At 55.4% G+C, this 18,109-nt stretch overlaps 1 protein-coding gene across 4 annotated transcripts in view; it reads right to left on the reverse strand.

Moving 5' to 3' along the window:
• EVI5L (ecotropic viral integration site 5 like) overlaps window positions 1–14,562 on the reverse strand; it is a 46,120-nt gene extending 31,558 nt beyond the window's left edge. For 3 of the 4 annotated variants that reach the window (XM_038740459.1, XM_038740458.1, XM_038740460.1), the window contains exons 1-8: window positions 14,397–14,562; window positions 12,005–12,267; window positions 7,202–7,391; window positions 6,277–6,501; window positions 5,571–5,645; window positions 4,733–4,858; window positions 1,386–1,529; window positions 639–728 (exon numbers count right to left, since the gene is read on the reverse strand). In XM_038740459.1, the coding sequence (XP_038596387.1) occupies window positions 639–728; window positions 1,386–1,529; window positions 4,733–4,858; window positions 5,571–5,645; window positions 6,277–6,501; window positions 7,202–7,391; window positions 12,005–12,267; window positions 14,397–14,420 (1,137 nt within the window). In that variant the 5' untranslated portion in view covers window positions 14,421–14,562. The remainder of the gene's footprint in view (window positions 1–638; window positions 729–1,385; window positions 1,530–4,732; window positions 4,859–5,570; window positions 5,646–6,276; window positions 6,502–7,201; window positions 7,392–12,004; window positions 12,268–14,396) is intronic. The other variant, XM_038740461.1, reaches the window with a different exon arrangement.
• Window positions 14,563–18,109: the final 3,547 nt, after the last annotated feature.

The raw sequence follows: 18,109 nt of genomic DNA on the forward strand, positions 1-18,109 counted from the left end.
ACATAGTAAGCGCTTAACAAATACCATTATTATTATTACTCTCCCAAGCACGTAGTCCAGTGCTCTCCACACAGTAAGCGCTCAATAAGTGTGATTGGCCCCTCCACCCAGCAGGACTCTGTCCCAGTTCATTCCTGTCTGCCTTGGGCCTAGCCTGTCCTGGGACACCCCTCCGCCCCCCTGGTTGCCTTCATGATTTGTTTGTCTGCTTTTACCGCTAGTTGCACTCAGTGATACCAGGCCTTGGGCACCTGATCAACAAGTCAAGACAGAGAGTAAGAAATCAGGCCATATTTTACCCCTACCCACCCTCCAGCCCGAGGGCCTGTCAGATCTCAGATCCTTCTCCTCCCTTCCTTCCTCTGGAGTCTTTCTCTGCCCTCACTGTCCCCAGCAATCCCTCTGACCCCTCCGAGCCGTCAGAACCGGCAAGCGCCAATTCAATGAAGTGCAGCGTGCCCCCTTACAGCTCCCTGGACGGGGGTCCCCTTCCCCACTCCCCAACCGGACGAGCCCAATCTCCATTTAAGCAGCCAGGTCGAGAGCAGAGCGGACAGCGGAGCGGAAAGCAGAGGGCACAGAGAGTGCAGCAGAGGTTGTGGATCTGCTGGGTGGGGAGGCCAGAGGTCTTCACTCACCTGGGACATTCCCTCCATGTCCAGCTGCATTAGTTCCATCTGGTTCACCTGGAGGAGGGCCAGGCCCACACGGAACACAATCTCCAGACCCTACAAAGGGAGGGAATTGGCTTTGGCCCGGGCCTGTCCCAGAAGTGGGGCGGTGGTGGTGGTGGTGGTGGGGGGGGGTCTCCAGGTTCCACGGTTCCTCTCTCCCCCCACCACACGCTGCCCCGCTCCCCAGCCCTTTAGTCCAGCTGCAACTTGGTGAAAGAAGGGAGCGAGGAAAGGGACAATCCTGGGTGGGGAGATGACGGGAGAAAACTGGAAACGTGTCGATAGTGGGAGCTGGGTGGGGGTGCGGGCAGAGGGGAGTAGAGAGAAACCAACCCCGGGACAGGGATTGGCGGGGGGAGGAAAATGGGGTGGGGAGGGAGGTCAAATCTAACATGTAGAGAAGCAGCGTGGCTCAGTGGAAAGAGCACGGGCTTCGGAGTCAGAGGTCATGGGTTCAAACCCCAGCTCCGCCAACTGTCAGCTGTGTGACTTTGGGCAGGTCACTTAACTTCTCTGGGCCTCAGTTGCCTCATCTGTACAATGGAGATTAAGACTGTGAGCCCCCCAAGGGACAACCTGATCACCTTGTAACCTCCCCAGCGCTTGGAACGGTGCTTTGCACATAGTAAGCGCTTAATAAATGCCATTATGTAACACCAGACATCCCCTAGGTTTGCACTTTCCCCTCCCCCGAGGCCTCCCTGCACTCACCTCATACATAAAGATGTCAAAGACCCGGGTGGCGATGGGCAGGGGAAAGGTGGTGAGGAAGAGGGTGAGGAACCAAGACGAGGCATACATGGAGGTGTGGAAACTCTGCGAGCGGAAGTGGATGTTTAAGTCTGGAAGCTGCTCCTGCCAGGGGAGAAGGGGGCGGGTAAAAAAAAAAAGAAGAGCCAAGACCCTCAATTCCGAGAGGTTCCCCATGTCCCACTGAAAACAGGAACCTAATACAGTCCTCACCCCTGGAACACACCCACAGTGCCCCACCTGTGTGTCTAGATTTTAGACTACTCCCCATTCCCCGCCAGCACCCCACCACCACCCCCCAGCCCTCGGGCGGCCTAGATTTCTCAATTCTGAGCCTAGATCACTCCTGCTTTCCTCATCCCAAACTCTCTCTATACAGGAACTTTTTCGCACCCCTTTGAACTCCGGGAAGTTCCCTCTTGCCTCCCAACTAGCAGTTGGAGACCTTGTTTCAAACTTGCCAGTTACTGGGAAGGGATGAAGATCAGAGGCCAGATGCAGCAGAAAAGGGTTTGTGAGGAACCTAGAAGTTCGCTCTCAGATTGGGCCTCTCACTACAATCCCCAAATCCCCTGCTCAATCCTAGACCTTTCTGCCTCCAGGTTGACACTGGGGTCACCGAAGCCGGCTTCCTCCCTAGCTTAAAACGGCTCCCAGCTGACCAATGCGGCAATGCGGACGTCGCCTTGAGGATGGCGGGGGTGGAGAAGGGGAGGAAACCTTTTTAATTCAGGGTAGAAATACCGCCTGCATTCCCCAGGCGACCCAAACCCTATTCCCTGGCCTAACCGAGGGGAGCCGAGCCTCCAGAAGTCTCCCGTTCCTTCTGGCTGAGGAGAAATAATATCTCCAGCCTAGGGTTGGCTCTAGTGACGGTCCCCAGGGAAGTGACAGGCTGAACGTGGGGACAGCCCAAAGGTCCCCTTCCCTCCCCGTCGCGAGCCGGGCAGCTCCACCTGGATCAGACTTCCCGAAGAGACCAATGTGTACAGTTCTGTCTGGCAGCCAGGAGCCATGTAGGGGCTGCTATTTATAAACAGAGATGTCTGCTGCCTCCCCTTTAATAAGCAAAGGCAGGCAGACTGCTTTGTCTCTGTTATACACACACACACACACACACACCGCCCCCCCCCCCCCCCCCCAGAGTGGAAGGTCTCTCTCCTTATCCATTTCCAACCTCGTTTCCTAAAGCACTTAGCACAGTGCTCTCTGCACACAGTAAGCGCTCAGCAAATACGACTGACTGACTAAAGAGACCCTGGGTCGAAAAGTCGCTCCAGTGCATCTTCCCATGCGTCCCCCCGCCCCTCCCGGCTAACCACTCTTCCACCCCACCTTCTCTCAGGACAGTGGAAGCCCATTCCCAGATCAGCCCCATTGCCCCAAGGGGCGAGAAGTCTGGAAGCCGTGGTTTGGAGTCCCATGCGTCTGAGCCAACCATCTTGCGTCTAGACCAGCGCTCAGGAAAGGGATGGGTGAGATGGTTCCGCCGTTCGAAGTTGGTCCTCGAAACACTGAGCCGGATTAGCCTTCCCAGACTGAGCCCCCGCCTTACCTCCTTCCCCTCCCCACAGCACCTGTATATAGGTATATATGTTTGTATGGATTTATTACTCTATTTTATTTGTACATATTTATTCTCTTTCTTTTATTTTGTTAATATGTCTTGTTTTGTTGTCCGCCTCCCCCTTCTAGACTGTGAGCCCGCCGTTGGGTAGGGACCGTCTGTAGATGTTGCCGACTTGGACTTCCCAAGGGCTTAAGTACAGTGCTCTGCACACAGTAAGCGCTCAATAAATACGATTGAATGAATGAATGAATGAAGGGGTTCAGGGCTTTCCACCCCACAAAGTTCCAGCCCTCCAACTCTTTAAAGAGAAGCCCAGGGCCCAGCTCCAGGGAGGGAACTGGAATCAACTGGGCCAGGCAGGCCAGGGAGTAGGCCCGAGAGGGTGGATGACAGGTAATAAAAATAATAATAATAATAATGATGATGATGGTATCTGTTAAGCACTTACTACGTGCCAAGCACTGTTCTAAGCGCTAGGGGAGATACAAGGTAATTGGGTTGTCCCACGTGGGGCTTACCGTCTTAATCCCCATTTTACAGATGAGGTAACTGAGGCACAGAGAAGTTAAGTGTCTTGCCCAAAGTCACACAGCTGACAAGTGGCAGAGCTGGGATTAGAACCCATGACTTCTGACTCCCAAAAAGCCCTTGCTCTTTCTCCATTAAGCCACGCTGCTTCTCTAGGGAACTGACCGCCCCTAATGGCTCTTTGAAAGCCCACCTCTCTCAGGTCCTTCGCCCTCCTTGCCATCTGCTCTGGTCCGAAGACCCTTTACTCTCCAGTTCTTTTTTTAAAAAAAAATGTTTTTATGGTACTTAAGTGTTTACTATGTGTCAAAAACTGTTCTAGGCGCTGGGTAGATGCAAGTTAATCAGATTGGACACAGTCTCTGCCCCACATGGGGTGGGGGGTAACAGTTTAAGTAGGAGGGAGAATAGGAGAACTGAGGCACAGAGCAGTTAAGTGACTTGCCCAAGGTCACACAGCAAGCAATTGGCAGAGCTGGGGATTGTTAGTATTATTCTTAAATTTTTTAATGGTACTTAAGCGTTTACTGTGTGTTAAACACAGTTCTAAGTGCTGGGGTAGATGCAAATTAATTAGTTGGACACAGTCCCTGTCTCCCATGGGGCTCAAAGTCTAAGCAGGAGGGAGAACAGGAAGACTGAGGCACAGAAAAGGTAAATGACTTGCCCAAGATCCCACAGCGAGCAATTGGCAGAGCTGGGATTAGAACCCAGGTCCTCTGATTCCCAAGCCCGTGTGCTTTCCACTAGGCCACGCTGCTTTCATTATTATTATTACTGTACTTTTAAAGCACTTATTATGTGCCAAACCCAGTACTACGCACTGGGGTAGCTACAAGATCATCAGGTTGTACAGCTCCAGTCCCACACTGAGCTCACAATCTAAGTAGGAGGGAGTGAGATTTAATTCCCCTTTTAGCGATAAGGAAACTGAGGCCCAGAGAAGTGAAGTGACTCACTCAAGGTCACACGGCAGACAAGTGGCAGGGCCGGAATCAGAGTCCAGATCTTCTGACACCGGGGCCTGGGCTCTTTCCGCTAGGCCACACTGTTTCTCCGTGTTAGCAATAGCTCGGGTGGGAGAGGGAGGCCTACTCTCACGGGGAAGAGGGTAACCTGGCTAGGCTGAATCTGCTAGAGTTGCAAGGGGGTGAGTCGTCCGTGAGAGCAGGATCGTGTCTGGGGGCTGCCCTGCCCATCAAGGCCTTACCTGTAACATGTACTCAAACTGGTAAATACAGAGTCCCAGCTCAGCCATACTGGGCTTGAAAAGCTCTCGCAGACGATACTCCTGCATAAGCCGCACAAATACGCAGAACGCCTCCTCCTCCGGCATCTGGTGGGGCGGGGGGGGGAGGCAGGGGTTGGGGGAGGAGCAAGAGACGGACATGGCATCAGGCTGGTGTCCAGCTGGGCCTCCCCAGCCCCCTGGTCCACGCTCAGCTCCCTGGCTCGACACGCGGCCACCGGGCCGAATCGAGCCGTGGCGGCCGCGGGAGCTCCTTGGGACCGGAGGGTGATGAAGATGCAGGAGGGAACTCCCTTACCCCAGCACAAATCCCCCACAGACACTTCTCTCTCTCCCTCTCTGCCCCTCGGTTCCCTTCTTCCACCACACCAAGGTCTTTCCCAGCTCGACTTTCCCCATCGTCAGCTTGGCCGGACTCCGCCTCACCACCTCTTCCGGAAAGGACCGAAGTCCCCCGTCAGACCCCCCCCACCCCGGGGGGACTGGAGGCTGCCGCCCCCTCAACCCTGACCTTCCTTCAGGTGGCCTGACTTTGCCCGAGGGGGCTAGGACAAGGCCTAGCTCAGACCCTTGCTGGGGCCTAGGGTTCCCGGGCCCTCGGTCAGGGTTCAATCACGGAACGGAGGCCGGGACTACGAGCGGACCTCGGTCGGCTCCAGGGGAGTAGCCAGGGCATTCCGCCGGAGAGGAGGACGCCCCGTGTCTGGCCCAAGGAAGTGGCCACGGGGGCCCTGGGGAGGGAGCCCCGCCCCCCGGCACCCCCTCTGACCACGGGCTGGGCAGGTGGCCGCCCACCCACCTGCATGAGCAGCAGACCCACGATGAAGGCGCTGCCCTGGCAGTAGCCCACCTCCCTGTCCACCAGAGAGTATGCCTGGAAGAGAAACAGAATTGGCCCCGAGACAGGTTAAGGCTCCGGTGGGCCCAGGGTCGAGGAAGCCCGGTGGGCTCCCTGGGCCCAAGCTTGCCGCTCCCCGACTCCCCCGTCCACCCAGGAGCGCGTGCTCACCCACCCTAGCTTCCAGGTGTGGGCTCCCCTTCCTGACCCGGCCAGAACTATTTTCAGCCCAGTTGGGGCTTCTGCAGAGGCCAGGGAAGTCGGGGGGGGACGCGGGGTGGTGGCTGCAGGAGGCGGGGGGCTTTCCCCTCAGGGCGAGGGGTCCGGGGCGGCTGCCCCTCCGGCCCGACGGTTCAAGCGGCCCTGCATACTGCCACTAGTCTGCCCAGCTGCTGCAGCGAGTGCCTGCTTGCCGGCACTTCCCTCAAAGGGGGGAACGGGGAGGGCTGTGGGCCCTCTCTGCACGGGTGGGGCCGTTCCCCGGGGAAATCTAGGTGGGGGCGGCGGGGGAGGGGGCAGACCCAGGGTCTTGCCGAAGGAACCGGGGGCTGCATCCCTGGAGCAGTAGCCCAGGAGCCACCCCGCCCTTCTGTCAAAACCCCTGAAATCTCTGCGGAGCTGGGGAGGACCCCGAGCTCCCCAGGAGATCGGGTCTGGCACTGGTTACCTTCATGACATTGAAGAGGACCTCCTGACCCAGGCTGTCTTGCCCTTTGAAGAACTCATGCTCGGGGTAGGTGCGGGCAATGTCCCTGCGGATCAGCTTCTCGCAGGGGGATGACATCTTAAGCAGCTCCGAGTATTGGTTCTTGACGGGCATGTCGGTGGCACTGCAGAGGAGCTGCCACACGATGGCCCGGAAGTGGTGGGGAATGCCTTTCCGGATCAGCTCCTGGGGAGTGGGGTGGGGGGGGCAGTGACGCGGGTCACCTTTGGGCCCTCCAGCCCTGGCCTTCGCTAGACTGGCCGGAAGCTCCCGGGGAGGGGAGGTTGCAGGTGGAGGAAGCGGAGCTGTCGGGCGGGGGTGGGGAACCAAGGAGGAGCCGGGGCGGGGGGCAAGACAGCAAGTCCCGGTGGGCAAGCGGTGGTCCCCTGGATGGGATCGTGGCCGCCTGTTGGCCCAGAGGGGAGGCCGAATGGTCTGGGCTTCAGCGGCCCCGCGAGACAATGAGAGCAGACCCCAGTTCGGAGCCACCCGGCCCGGCGAGTCCGGGAGCCCCAGGAGCAAACCTCTCTCGGCACCTCCTTCGAAAACCCCGGGTTGGGCGCTGGGGTTCCGGGAAGAGCCCGGGCGGCCCCGTGCCACGGTGGGGAGGTGGCCTAGCCGACGGTCCCAAGGTCCCTACGACCTGGACTTTCCTGACCCTGACCTCTGGGCCTCTCGGAGGGGAGCGGGAGGCCGACGGCTCAAGCCCTACGGCGGGGGTTCCCCGTTCCCCCTTCCTCGGGGGCTGCTGCAGCTGGGAGATGCAGGGAAGTGACGGCGCCTTAGCTTGGCCGGAGGAGAGGGGGCGTCTACGGGGAGGAGAGGAAGGTGACCCCACGTGCGCGCCCGGCCGCCGCCCCCACCCCCGCGCCCCGAACCCCCTCACCTTCAGCAGCTTCTCCTTCTTGCGTCGCCACTCATCCCACTCGTTCACAATGCGGCCCCAGAGGATCCAGGTGTCCTCCTCCAGGTGGCTCAGATTGGAGGAGGCCGAGGAGCTGGACACCAGCGAGGAGCCACTGTTGCGCCGGGAACCGTTCATAGAGCGCATAGACTTGGAGTCGGCCTCCAGGAGTCTGCCGGGGCCACGGGGGGGGAGTGGGGAATCATTTTTCTTTCCTTTTCACAATTCTTCCCCCTCACCCCCAACCTGTAGACCACAAACCCCTTCTGGGCGGGGATCGCGTCTACTAACTCTTGCACTGTACGCTTATCACGGCGCTCTTCCCCCAGGAAGCGCTCAATCGATACCATCGACCGACCGATAATAATAATAATCATCATCAAATACTAAGCGCTGGGGTAGATACAGATGAATCGGGCCAGACAGCGAGTTGTCGCGGGCGTTCACTGTGTGCCGCTGCAAAGTCCGGGATCCGATCGTAGTAATATGAGGACCGAAAATGGCCAGGGTGGCGCCTGCAAGGGATTTCTGCTTTATAACTCGGAATGCTCACAAGGAAGGGAGAAACCGAACCTGTAAAAGGCGTGTATCTTTACAAACGCTGTCTCGGGCCTCCCAACAGCTGAGGCGCAAACCGTGTCCCGAGCCTGGGAATGCCATCCTGCTCTGTGGCTCGGACACGGCGGGATTTCTCCAATTTGCGCCTATCTGCTGTGCCGGGGTGGGGGGTTGCTGGTCTCCTGGAGGAGGGTTCGCCAACTTTTGATCTGCCTCTCGCTTGGGGCGACAGCAGCCTGATGGCGGTGTTGACAGTAGTTGTCGTAACATTTACTGAACTCCCGTTTGGTGGGGGGCACTGTGCTAGACACTTGGGAAGTTCAGAAGAATAACCGAGGGGTCCATTCCCTGCCCACAAGGAGCTTACACTCTAACGGAGTAGAGCACGGAGCAGCGTGGCTCCGTGAAAAGAGCCCGGGCTTGGGAGTCAGGGGTCATGGGTTCTAATCCCGGCTCTGCCGCTTGGCAGCTGTGTGACTTTGGGCAAGTCACTTCACTTCTCTGTACCTCCGTTACCTCATCTGTACAATGGGGATTAAGACTGTGAGCCCCACAACCTGATCACCTGGTATCCTCCCCAGCGCTTAGAACAGCGCTTTGCACATAGTAAGTGCTTAGCAAATATCATTATTATTATTAGACACTAACAATGATAATGAGAAGCAGCATGGCTTAGTGGGAAGAATCCAGGCCTGTGGGTCAGAAGGAACTGGGTTCGAACCCCGGCTCTGCCACTTGTCTGCTGTGTGACCTTGGGCAAGTGGCTTCACTTCTCTGTGCCTCTGTTCCCTCATCTGTAAATTGGGGATTGAGATTGTGAGCCCCATGTGGGACGGGGACTGCGTCCAACCCGGTTTGCTTGTATCCACCCTAGTGCTCAGTACAGTGCCTGGCACACAGTAAGTGCTTAACACATGCCATAATTATTATTATTATTATTATTATTATTAGACACTAACAATGATAATGAGAAGCAGCATGGCTTAGTGGGAAGAGTCCAGGCCTGTGGGTCGGAAGGAACTGGGTTCTAACCCCGGCTCTGCCACTTGTCTGCTGTGTGACCTTGGGCAAATGGCTTCACTTCTCTGTGCCTCTGTTCCCTCATCTGTAAATTGGGGATTGAGATTGTGAGCCCCATGTGGGACGGGGACTGCGTCCAACCCGGTTTGCTTGTATCCACCCTAGTGCTAAGTACAGTGCCTGGCACACAGTAAGTGCTTAACACAAACCATAATTATTATTAACATCATTAATGATAGTTAGAATAATAATTTTTAAAAACGAAACACTGAGGTAGCTGCAAATTAATTAGGTCAGACACAGCCCCTTTCCCGCTTGGGGCTCAGTCTAAGGAGTGGGGAGGACAGAAGTGAAGTGACTTGGCCAAGGTCACACCGAAGGCAACCAGCGGAGCAGGGATTAGAACCCAGGTCCCCTAACTCCAAGGCCCGGGGCTCTTTTCCAAAGGCCACAGCGGAAAGAGAACATGCTTGGGAGTCAGAGGCCGTGGGTTCTAATCCCGGCTCCGCCACGGGTCAACTGTGTGACTCTGGGCCAGTCACCTCACCTCTGTGCCTCAGTCCCCTCATCTGTAAAATGGGGGTTAAGACTGTGAGTCCCATGTGGGACAACCTGATGACCTTGTATCTCTCCCAGCACTTAGAACAATGCTTGGCACGTAGTAAGGGCTTAACAAATACCATCAGCATCATCCTCGTGGAAGGGAGAAGGTAAGAGGCAAAAACCATCAAGGCCACCAACCTCCCTCTCTCTCTCTCCTTGGGCTAGGCATTTTTCTTCTGCCTGGAAACGCGGGGTCTAGTGGAGAGAGCCCGGGCCTGGGAACCAGAGGACCTGGGTTCTCATCCAGGTTCTGCCACTTGCCTGCTGGGTGACCTCAGGCAAGTCACTTCACTTCTCTAGACCTCAGTTTCCTCATCTGTAAAATGGGTGATTAAAATACCTATTCTCCCCACAGCACCTATATATATGTATATATGTTTGTATATATTTATTATTCTATTTATTTATTTTACTTATTATTTACTTATTTTACTTATCTATTTACTTATTTAAGTAAGTTTATTTACTTATTTACTTATATTTACTTATTTTACTATTCTATTTATTTTATTTTGTTAATACCTATTCTCCCTCCCCCTTAGGCTGTGAGCCCCATGCGGGGCAGGACCTGGGCACAACCTGATTACCTTGTATCTACTCCAGTACTTACTACTACTAATAATAGTAATTATACTTCCCAAGTGCTTAGTACAGTGCTCTGCACACAGTAGGCACTCAAGAAACACGATTGAATGAATGAATGATGGTATTTGTTAAGCGCTTACTACATGCCAAGCATTGTTCTAAGCACTGCGGGGGGGGGGGTACAAGGTAATCTGGTTGTCCCATGTGGGGCTCATGGTCTTAAAGCCCATTTTACAGATGAGATAACTGAGGCCCAGAGAAGTGAAGTGACTTTTTTTAAATGGCATTTATTAAGCGCTTACTATGTGCAGAGCACTGTTCTAAGCGCTGGGGAATTTACAAGGTGATCAGGTTGTCCCACGTGGAGCTCACAGTCTTCGTCCCCATTTTACAGATGAGGGAACTGAGGCCCAGAGACTTGCCCAGAGCCATTCATTCATTCAATTATTTGTACATATTTATTACTCTATTTATTTATTTATTTATTTATTTTACTTGTACATATCTATTCTATTTATTTTATTTTGTTAGTATGTTTGGTTTTGTTCTCTGTCTCCCCCTTTTAGACTGTGAGCCCACTGCTGGGTAGGGACTGTCTCTATATGTTGCCAACTTGTACTTCCCAAGCGCTCAGTACAGTGTTCTGCACACAGTAAGCACTCAATAAATACGATTGATTGATTGATTGATTCAATCGTATTTATTGAGCGCTTACTAGAACAGTGCCCCCTTCTAGACTGTGAGCTCACTGTTGGGTAGGGACTGTATATGCTGCCAACTTGTACTTCCCAAGCGCTTAGTACAGTGCTCTGCACACAGTAAGCGCTCAATAAATACGATTGATTGATTTGCACATAGTAAGCGCTTAATACATGCCATCATTATTATTATTATTATTGTTATTCCTAAGTGCTCACGAGAGCACTTGAGAAGCAGCGTGGCTCAGTGGAAAGAGCGCGGGCTTTGGAGTCAGAGGTCATGGGGTCACATCCCGGCTCCGCCAGCTGTCAGCTGTGTGACTTTGGGCCAGTCACTTCACTTCTCTGGGCCTCAGTTCCCTCATCTGGAAAATGGGGATGAAGACTGTGATCCCCCCATGGGACCATCTGATCACCTTGTAACCTCCCCAGCGCTTAGAACAGTGCTTTGCACATAGTAAGCACTTAATAAATGCCATCATTATTATTATTATCATTAGTATGACCTCTAACTCCCAAGCCCATGCCCTTTCCACTGAGTCACACTGCTTCACTCCAGGGCTTGGCACAGAGTAAAGGCTTAACAAATACCGCAGTTATCGTCATCATCACCATTACTACGACGACCCTCTGGGCTTCAAGGCTGTCCATCACCTCGCCCCCGCCTACCTCACCTCCCTTCTCTCCTTCTCCAGCCCACCCCACACCCTCCGCTCCTCCGCCGCTAATCTCCTCACCATGCCTCGTTCTCGCCTGTCCCGCCATCGACCCCCGGCCCACATCATCCCCTGGGCCTGGAATACCCTCCCTCCGCCCATCCGCCAAGCTAGCTCTCTTCCTCCCTTCAAGGCCCTACTGAGAGCTCACCTCCTCCAGGAGGCCTTCCCAGCCTGAGCCCCTTCCTTCCTCTCCCCCTCATCCCCCTCTCCCCCCCCCGCCATCTTACCTCCTTCCCTTCCCCACAGCACCTGCATATATGTATATATGTTTGTACATATTTATTACTCTATTTATTTTACTTGTACATATCTATTCTATTTATTTTATTTTGTTAGTATGTTTGGTTTTGTTGTCTGTCTCCCCCTTTTAGACTGTGAGCCCACTGTTGGGTAGGGACTGTCTCTAGATGTTGCCGACTTGTACTTCCCAAGCGCTTAGTCCAGTGCTCTGCACACAGTAAGCGCTCAATAAATACGACTGACTGATTGATTGACCCCAGTCTCCGCTTCTCCGACCCTTCGGCCCTCGACCACCCTGCCCCGCCCACCTTTCCCCACCCGCCCCCTCAGACACCCGAGCGGCCCCTCATCCCCTCCCTCACCGGTTCTGTTCCTCCAGCTTGGCCAACAGCTCCAGCTCGTCGGGGCTGAGGTTCTCCGAGTCCGAAGTGGGAGAGCAGGCAGGGCCCGAGAGGGCCTCGTGGGAAGACGAGTCCGGGCTCAGGGCCGGGCTCGCCATGCCGGGGAGGCTCAGCTTCACGGGGGCGAGCATCCAAAATGGGGGTGGGCATCCAAAATGGCGGCGAGGTGGGTGAAGGGGGAAGAGGCGGGAAGGGAGCCGCAGGAAGGGGCTCGTCAGCTCCCCCTAGAGGATGGGGAACAAACAGCTCGGTTACGGCACCGTCCTCAGTCGTGGCCGCCGCCCCGTCTCTCCCTCAACTCCAGCCAGAGCTCATTCATGTCGTCCAGTTACCCTCAATCACGTCTACCCGTCCTCCCCAGATCCCGCCCGCCACCCCCGTCCCCGTCAAGGTCGTCCCGAACCACCCAAAGGTGCTGCCGGCTGCTGGGCCGACAAGCCCCTCGGCCCCGTCCGCCCTCAGACCATCGCCTTCCGGAAAAGGCAGCTGAGCGGCAGTTGGAGGGGGAGAGAAGGCTAGGGCTCTGGCTTCCTGCGAAGTGGCTGGCCGACGGGGGTAGAGAGCCCGGATTTCTGCCCCCGCGGATCCATCGGTTCCAGGGCTCATCCCTGGGGGGAGTCGGAACGGCCGCTACCGTCCCCCTATTCCGCGAGAGCGATGTCAACTCAGCAGCTTCCAAGGATTCCAGACTACTTCCCACCCAACTAGGCCTCCCCAACCTGGAGAATGAGAATTCCCTCCAGTACACCAGCCCCCGCCGCCCCCGGGCCCGGCCCCACTCCTCGGCATGCCCGAATGCTGGGGAAAGCCCCATTCCTTCTCTTGCGGCCCCCTCTCGGGAGCCCCTGACCCTCCGAGCCGGCCGGCCGACCAGTCCGCTCTCATTTACCGGAGTGCGCCGCTGGCACGGACGGGGGGCAATTACCGCTCGCTGTTAATTATCTGGCCACTTGTTAATGAGCCAAAAACTCGGCTCCTCTTCGGCAGGGAACCGGTGAATCCAAGCGCCGGGGACTTGTCCTCTTGGCTCTCCGGGCCAAAGTCAGATGGCTCCCAATCCCATGATGGCTCCCCAAGGCCAGACTCCGGCACCTCCTTCCTTACTGGGTGGCGTCGGACCGTCCCCACCCCACGCCTCGATCGCGCCCTGCCCGCATCTGCTGCCGGGCCCGTGGGGGCTGGCGGCCCACCGGGCCGGAGGACGCTCTCGCTTTCAACCCAGACCCGAATCTGCGACCCAAACACAGGGCTGCTGCACTCCCCCTTCTCCCCCTTCTAGACTGTGAGCCCGCTGTTGGGTAGGGACCGTCTCTGTATGTTGCCAAGTTGTACTTCCCAAGCGCTTAGGACAGTGCTCTGCACACAGTAAGCGCTCAATAAATACGATTGAATGAATGAATGAATGGATGCTGGGTTCCACTGTGGTCTCTGGTGCCTCTCGGCCGATCGTTCCCTTCTTTCTGTGTCACGTTCCCCTCTGGGGAAAGGAAGACTGCTGTAGGTCAGTATAAGCAGCGTGGCTTAGTGGAGAGAGAGCCCGGACCTGAGTTCCGATGCCAGCTCCGCAACTCACTTGCTGTGTGGCCTTGTGCAAGTCACCTCACCGCTCCGGGCCTCCGTGGTCGCCTCTGTAAAATGGGGATTTGACACCCGCTTTTCCTCCTACTTAGAAGAAGGTGAGCCCCGTGTGGAACAGAGACTGCATCTAACCTGATTCTCTTGAATCTGCCCCAGTGCTTGGCCCATAGTAAGCCCTGAACAACGACCACGATTCTCATTATCATCAGCCCTGCCTCAAAAGAGATACTCAAAGATAACGGCTTTTCCCCCGCTTTCCAGGGCCTAGCGGAAAGAACCCCGGGCCTGGGGGTCAGAGGATCTGGGTTCTAATCCCGGCTCTGCCACTGGCCCGCCGTGGGACCTGGGACAAGTCACTTCATGCCTCTGTGACTCAGATCCCTCATCTGCAAAACGGGGATTCAATACCTGTTCTCCCTCCTGCTTAGACTCTGAGTCCCAGCGGGGGACTTGATTATCTTGCATCTACCCAGCGCTTTGTGCAGTGCTTGGCACATAGCAAGTGTTTAACAAATAATGCTATTATTAATTATTAGGAGGGGAGGCTTTAGGGTATGCGGGTCTGAAGGACTGTAGAGCCAACTCGGTTCCCCTAGAATGTTTGGGTCCTGAGGCCTCTCGGGGGTCAGTCTGGACTCCAGCCAGGGCGCAGATGCCCCAAGGACAGTTTGGGTTTTCTTTAGTTCCAACTCCAACCCACAGAGTTTGGGTGGAACCAGACCGAGCCCGGAATCCCCTAAAGGGAAAACACCGAGCCAGCTGCCGATCAGCTCACCGGCTCTGTCTCTTGGTGACTCATCCCATCTGTCCGGCTGCATTAGGTGAGGCCTGGAAAAACAGAGCGACTCTCCCCAGGACGGTCTGGAGCCGGACAGAAGGATCTCCAGGTGTCCCGACTGCCTGCCTTGCGATCTCTTCACTCCCCCTCACAGGGTCCGGGCTATTGCCCGTGAACTTCCACTGCTCCCGGTCACAGTGATTCGGCAGCGGTGGTGACCTCACCCTTCCCAAGGGGAGGGATGAAGGAGATCTGTGGGCCGGTAAAGGAGGACTGAGTCAGCCCCGTCCCTGCGAGACAGAGGAAAGAAACGGGAAGCCTGATTCCCTGGTGGGAAGCTTAGGGAACTTTCTCCCGGGACTCCTGCAGCCTTTAGGAGCCACAGGTCTTCAGGTCAGACGGCTGCTCCCCTGAGCGTTTCCAGCAGCTGGTCTCCGGCTCACAACTCTTAAGAGGTGAGGGCAGACTCTCCTTGCCCACTTCTCGGCCAGGATCCCCAGCCCCCAGAGTCAGCCGCCGACGACCGGGGAACCCGAGGAGGGTGTCCTGAACTTGGCGGAGATGACTTCGGCCCGGCTGGGGTTAATCATTCTTAAAGGATCTGGTGCATCCGGCGGAGTCAAAGTCTGGATTTGGGGCCCAGGGGGAGGCCACTTCTCAACAGAAAATGCTGAGTTGGAAAGATGCGGCGCACGAGGGCAACCAGTGGGATATGGGCGTTCTTGGCAAGGTGAGGTTATAATCAGGGTCTGCATTTCTTAGCACCTCTCTCTGGGGGAGGGGGATCCTCGAGGCCCTTGAGAGAGTGGACAGGGCGGGACAGATCATGCCCAGGCCCAGCACTGGGGAAAGAGTTTGCCCACGGGTGCTCGGCGTCGGATCCCGGAGCCTGATTCCTAACGTGGCTCTCTCTCCCCCAGAAAGTCTGCGGAAACACCATGGACCTGGGTTTCCCAAACCAAGCTGGGGAGGAGCCCTGATCTGGAGCTTCTGCAGCAGGGCCAAGTGATGAAATCAACCCGGCAGACTGAACAGTTGTGGTCGGACGAAAGAGACGTTAGCCAGCCGCGTACGCAATTCCCTTCCTGCCGCCTCCCTAGGCCAACAAAGTGCTCGTTCCTTCTGCCCCACCCGGGCTGTTCCTCTCCGGCGGCTCCTCTCTCTTGCCCCTGACCTCTGGGAGCAGCCTCCAGCTGCCTCCATCCCTCCCAAACACTCCCTTTTCCCCCCTCCAGATCTCCTCCCCGGTGCTGACCCACTGGGCTGGGGGCTAGGCCAGCCATCTTCCTTCCTTCTCTTCCCTGGTGGGAAGTCTTCCTCTGCCTTTGTGCCTAGATCCCATTGGAAACAGAGCGCAGTCCTGCCTAACAGAGGGTGCAGACAGCGTGACACAGGTTGCCAAAGGCCTCTTGAGGAGGTGTGAGCGGAGATGACTGGAGGAATGTGGGCACATCCAGAGGGCAGGGAGTGCCGGGCACCATCACAGTCAGCCCCCGACCCCACCACCAGGCAAATGGCCCTGCTGCTCAGGTGAACTGGGGAGGTGCTGGGAAAGCCACCTCGGGGGGATGGGAAAGGGAGGCAAGCAGTCGGGATGGGGTCCCGGGCCCACAGAAGGCCTCCACGTGGCCTCTATGCAGATAATCATGATGGTATTCGTTAAGCGCTTACTAAGGGCAAAGCACTGTTCTAAGCGCTGGGGAGGTTACAAGGTGATCAGGTTGTCCCACGGGGGACTCACAGTTTTAATCCCTATTTTACAGATGAGGTAACTGAGGCACAGAGAAGTGAAGTGACTTGCCCAAAGTCACACAGCTGACAGTTGGCGGGGCCAGGATTTTGAACCCATGACCTCTGACTCCAAAGCCCGTGCTCTTTCCACTGAGCCAACGATCCCCAAATCTTCACCTCCGGCCCTGGGCTTTCTCCTTCTCTTCAGTCTCGCATTTCCTCCTGCCTTCAAGACACTTCTGCTTGGATGTCCCACTGGCACCTCAAACTGAACATGCCCAAAACAGACCTCCTCGTCTTCCCACCCAAACCCTGTCCTTCCCCTGAATTTCCCATCACTGTAGACAGCACCACGATCCGCCCTGTCTCACAGGCCCATAACCTCGGCGTTACTCTCGACTCATCTCTCTCATTCAACCCACGTGCTGAATCTGTCACCAAATCCTATCGGTTCGACCTTCACAACATCACTAAAATTTGTCCTTTCCTCTCCATCCAAACTGCTAGCAAGCACTTATCAATCAATCAATCATATTTATTGAGCGCTTACTATGTGCAGAGCACTGTACTAAGCGCTTGGGAAGTACAAATTGGCAACATATATTGGCAACACTTATCCTATCCCTCCTTGGCTACTGGATCGGCGTCCTTGCTGACCTAGACCATAAGCTCTAGGCTGTAAGCTCACTGTGGGCAGGGAATGCGTCTGTTTATTGTTGTACTGTCCTTTCCCAAGTGCTTAGTACAGGGCTCTGCTCACGGTAAGCGCTCAGTAAATACGGCTGAATGAATGAATGACCGCCCTGTTTCCTGTCTCTCCCCACTCCAGACTCTGCTGCCCAGATCATTTTTCTAAAAAAGAAGTTCAGTCCACATTTCTCCATTCCTCACTAACCTCCAGTGGTTGCCCATCCACCTCCGCACCATTCATTCATTCATCATCAATCGTATTTATTGAGCGCTTACTGTGTGCAGAGCACTGTATTAAGTGCTTGGGAAGTCCAAGTTGGCAACATCTAGTGACGGTTCCTACCCAACAGTGGGCTCACAGTCTAGAAGGGGGAGACAGACAACAAAACAAAACATATTAACAAAACTCCCCGCCGTCGGCTTTGAAGCAGGCAATTGCCTTTCCTCCTCCTGTCTTACCCCGCTGATTTCCAACTACAAACCAGCAAACTTTAATGCCAATCCGCTCACTGTACCTCAAACCCATCTACCTCGTCGCCGACCCCTAGCCCAAGTCCGGCCTCTGGCCTGCCCCATACGACAGACCACCACTCTCTGGACTTTCGAAGCCCTACTAAAACCATATCTTCTCCAAGAGGCCTTCCCCAACTGAGCCCTCATCTCCCCTATTCCCCCACCCTTCTGCATCTCCCTCGCCCTTGGATCTGTACCCTTTAAAAACTAGGAAAGCAGCACGGCCTAGTGTGGAAAGAGCACAGGCTTGGGAGTCAGAAGACCTGGGTTCTAATCCCACTCCACCACCTACCTGCTGTGTGCCCTTGGGCAAGTCACAGCTTCTCCCTCATCGCCAAAATTGGGATTTCTGTTCGCCCTCCTACTTAGACTGAGACACCCACGTGGGACCTGATTATCTTATATCTACCCCAGCGCTCAGTAGAGCGTTTGGCACATAGTAAGCACTTAAATGCCACAATTATTATTATTCTTGATATTCAACCCACCCTCAGCCCCGCAGTATTTATGTACGGAGTCATAATTTATTTTAATGTCAGTCTCCCTCCTCTACTGTAAGCTCACTGTGGGCAGGGAATGTGTCTCCCCACTCTGTTATATGGTACATTCCCAAGCGCTTAGTCCAGTGCTCTGCTCCCATTAAGTGTTCAATAAATAGCCCTGATCGAATGAGGAGCTCAAACCTCCTAAGCTGTTTCCGGGTCTCTTGCCAACCCTCTCAATCCCTCACTTGACCCTTCACGCAACGTGAGTCCAATCCACCGGGCCTGCAGGCC

The sequence above is a fragment of the Tachyglossus aculeatus genome, chromosome X1 (assembly GCF_015852505.1).
Source record: "Tachyglossus aculeatus isolate mTacAcu1 chromosome X1, mTacAcu1.pri, whole genome shotgun sequence".
NCBI classification, from domain to species: domain Eukaryota; kingdom Metazoa; phylum Chordata; class Mammalia; order Monotremata; family Tachyglossidae; genus Tachyglossus; species Tachyglossus aculeatus.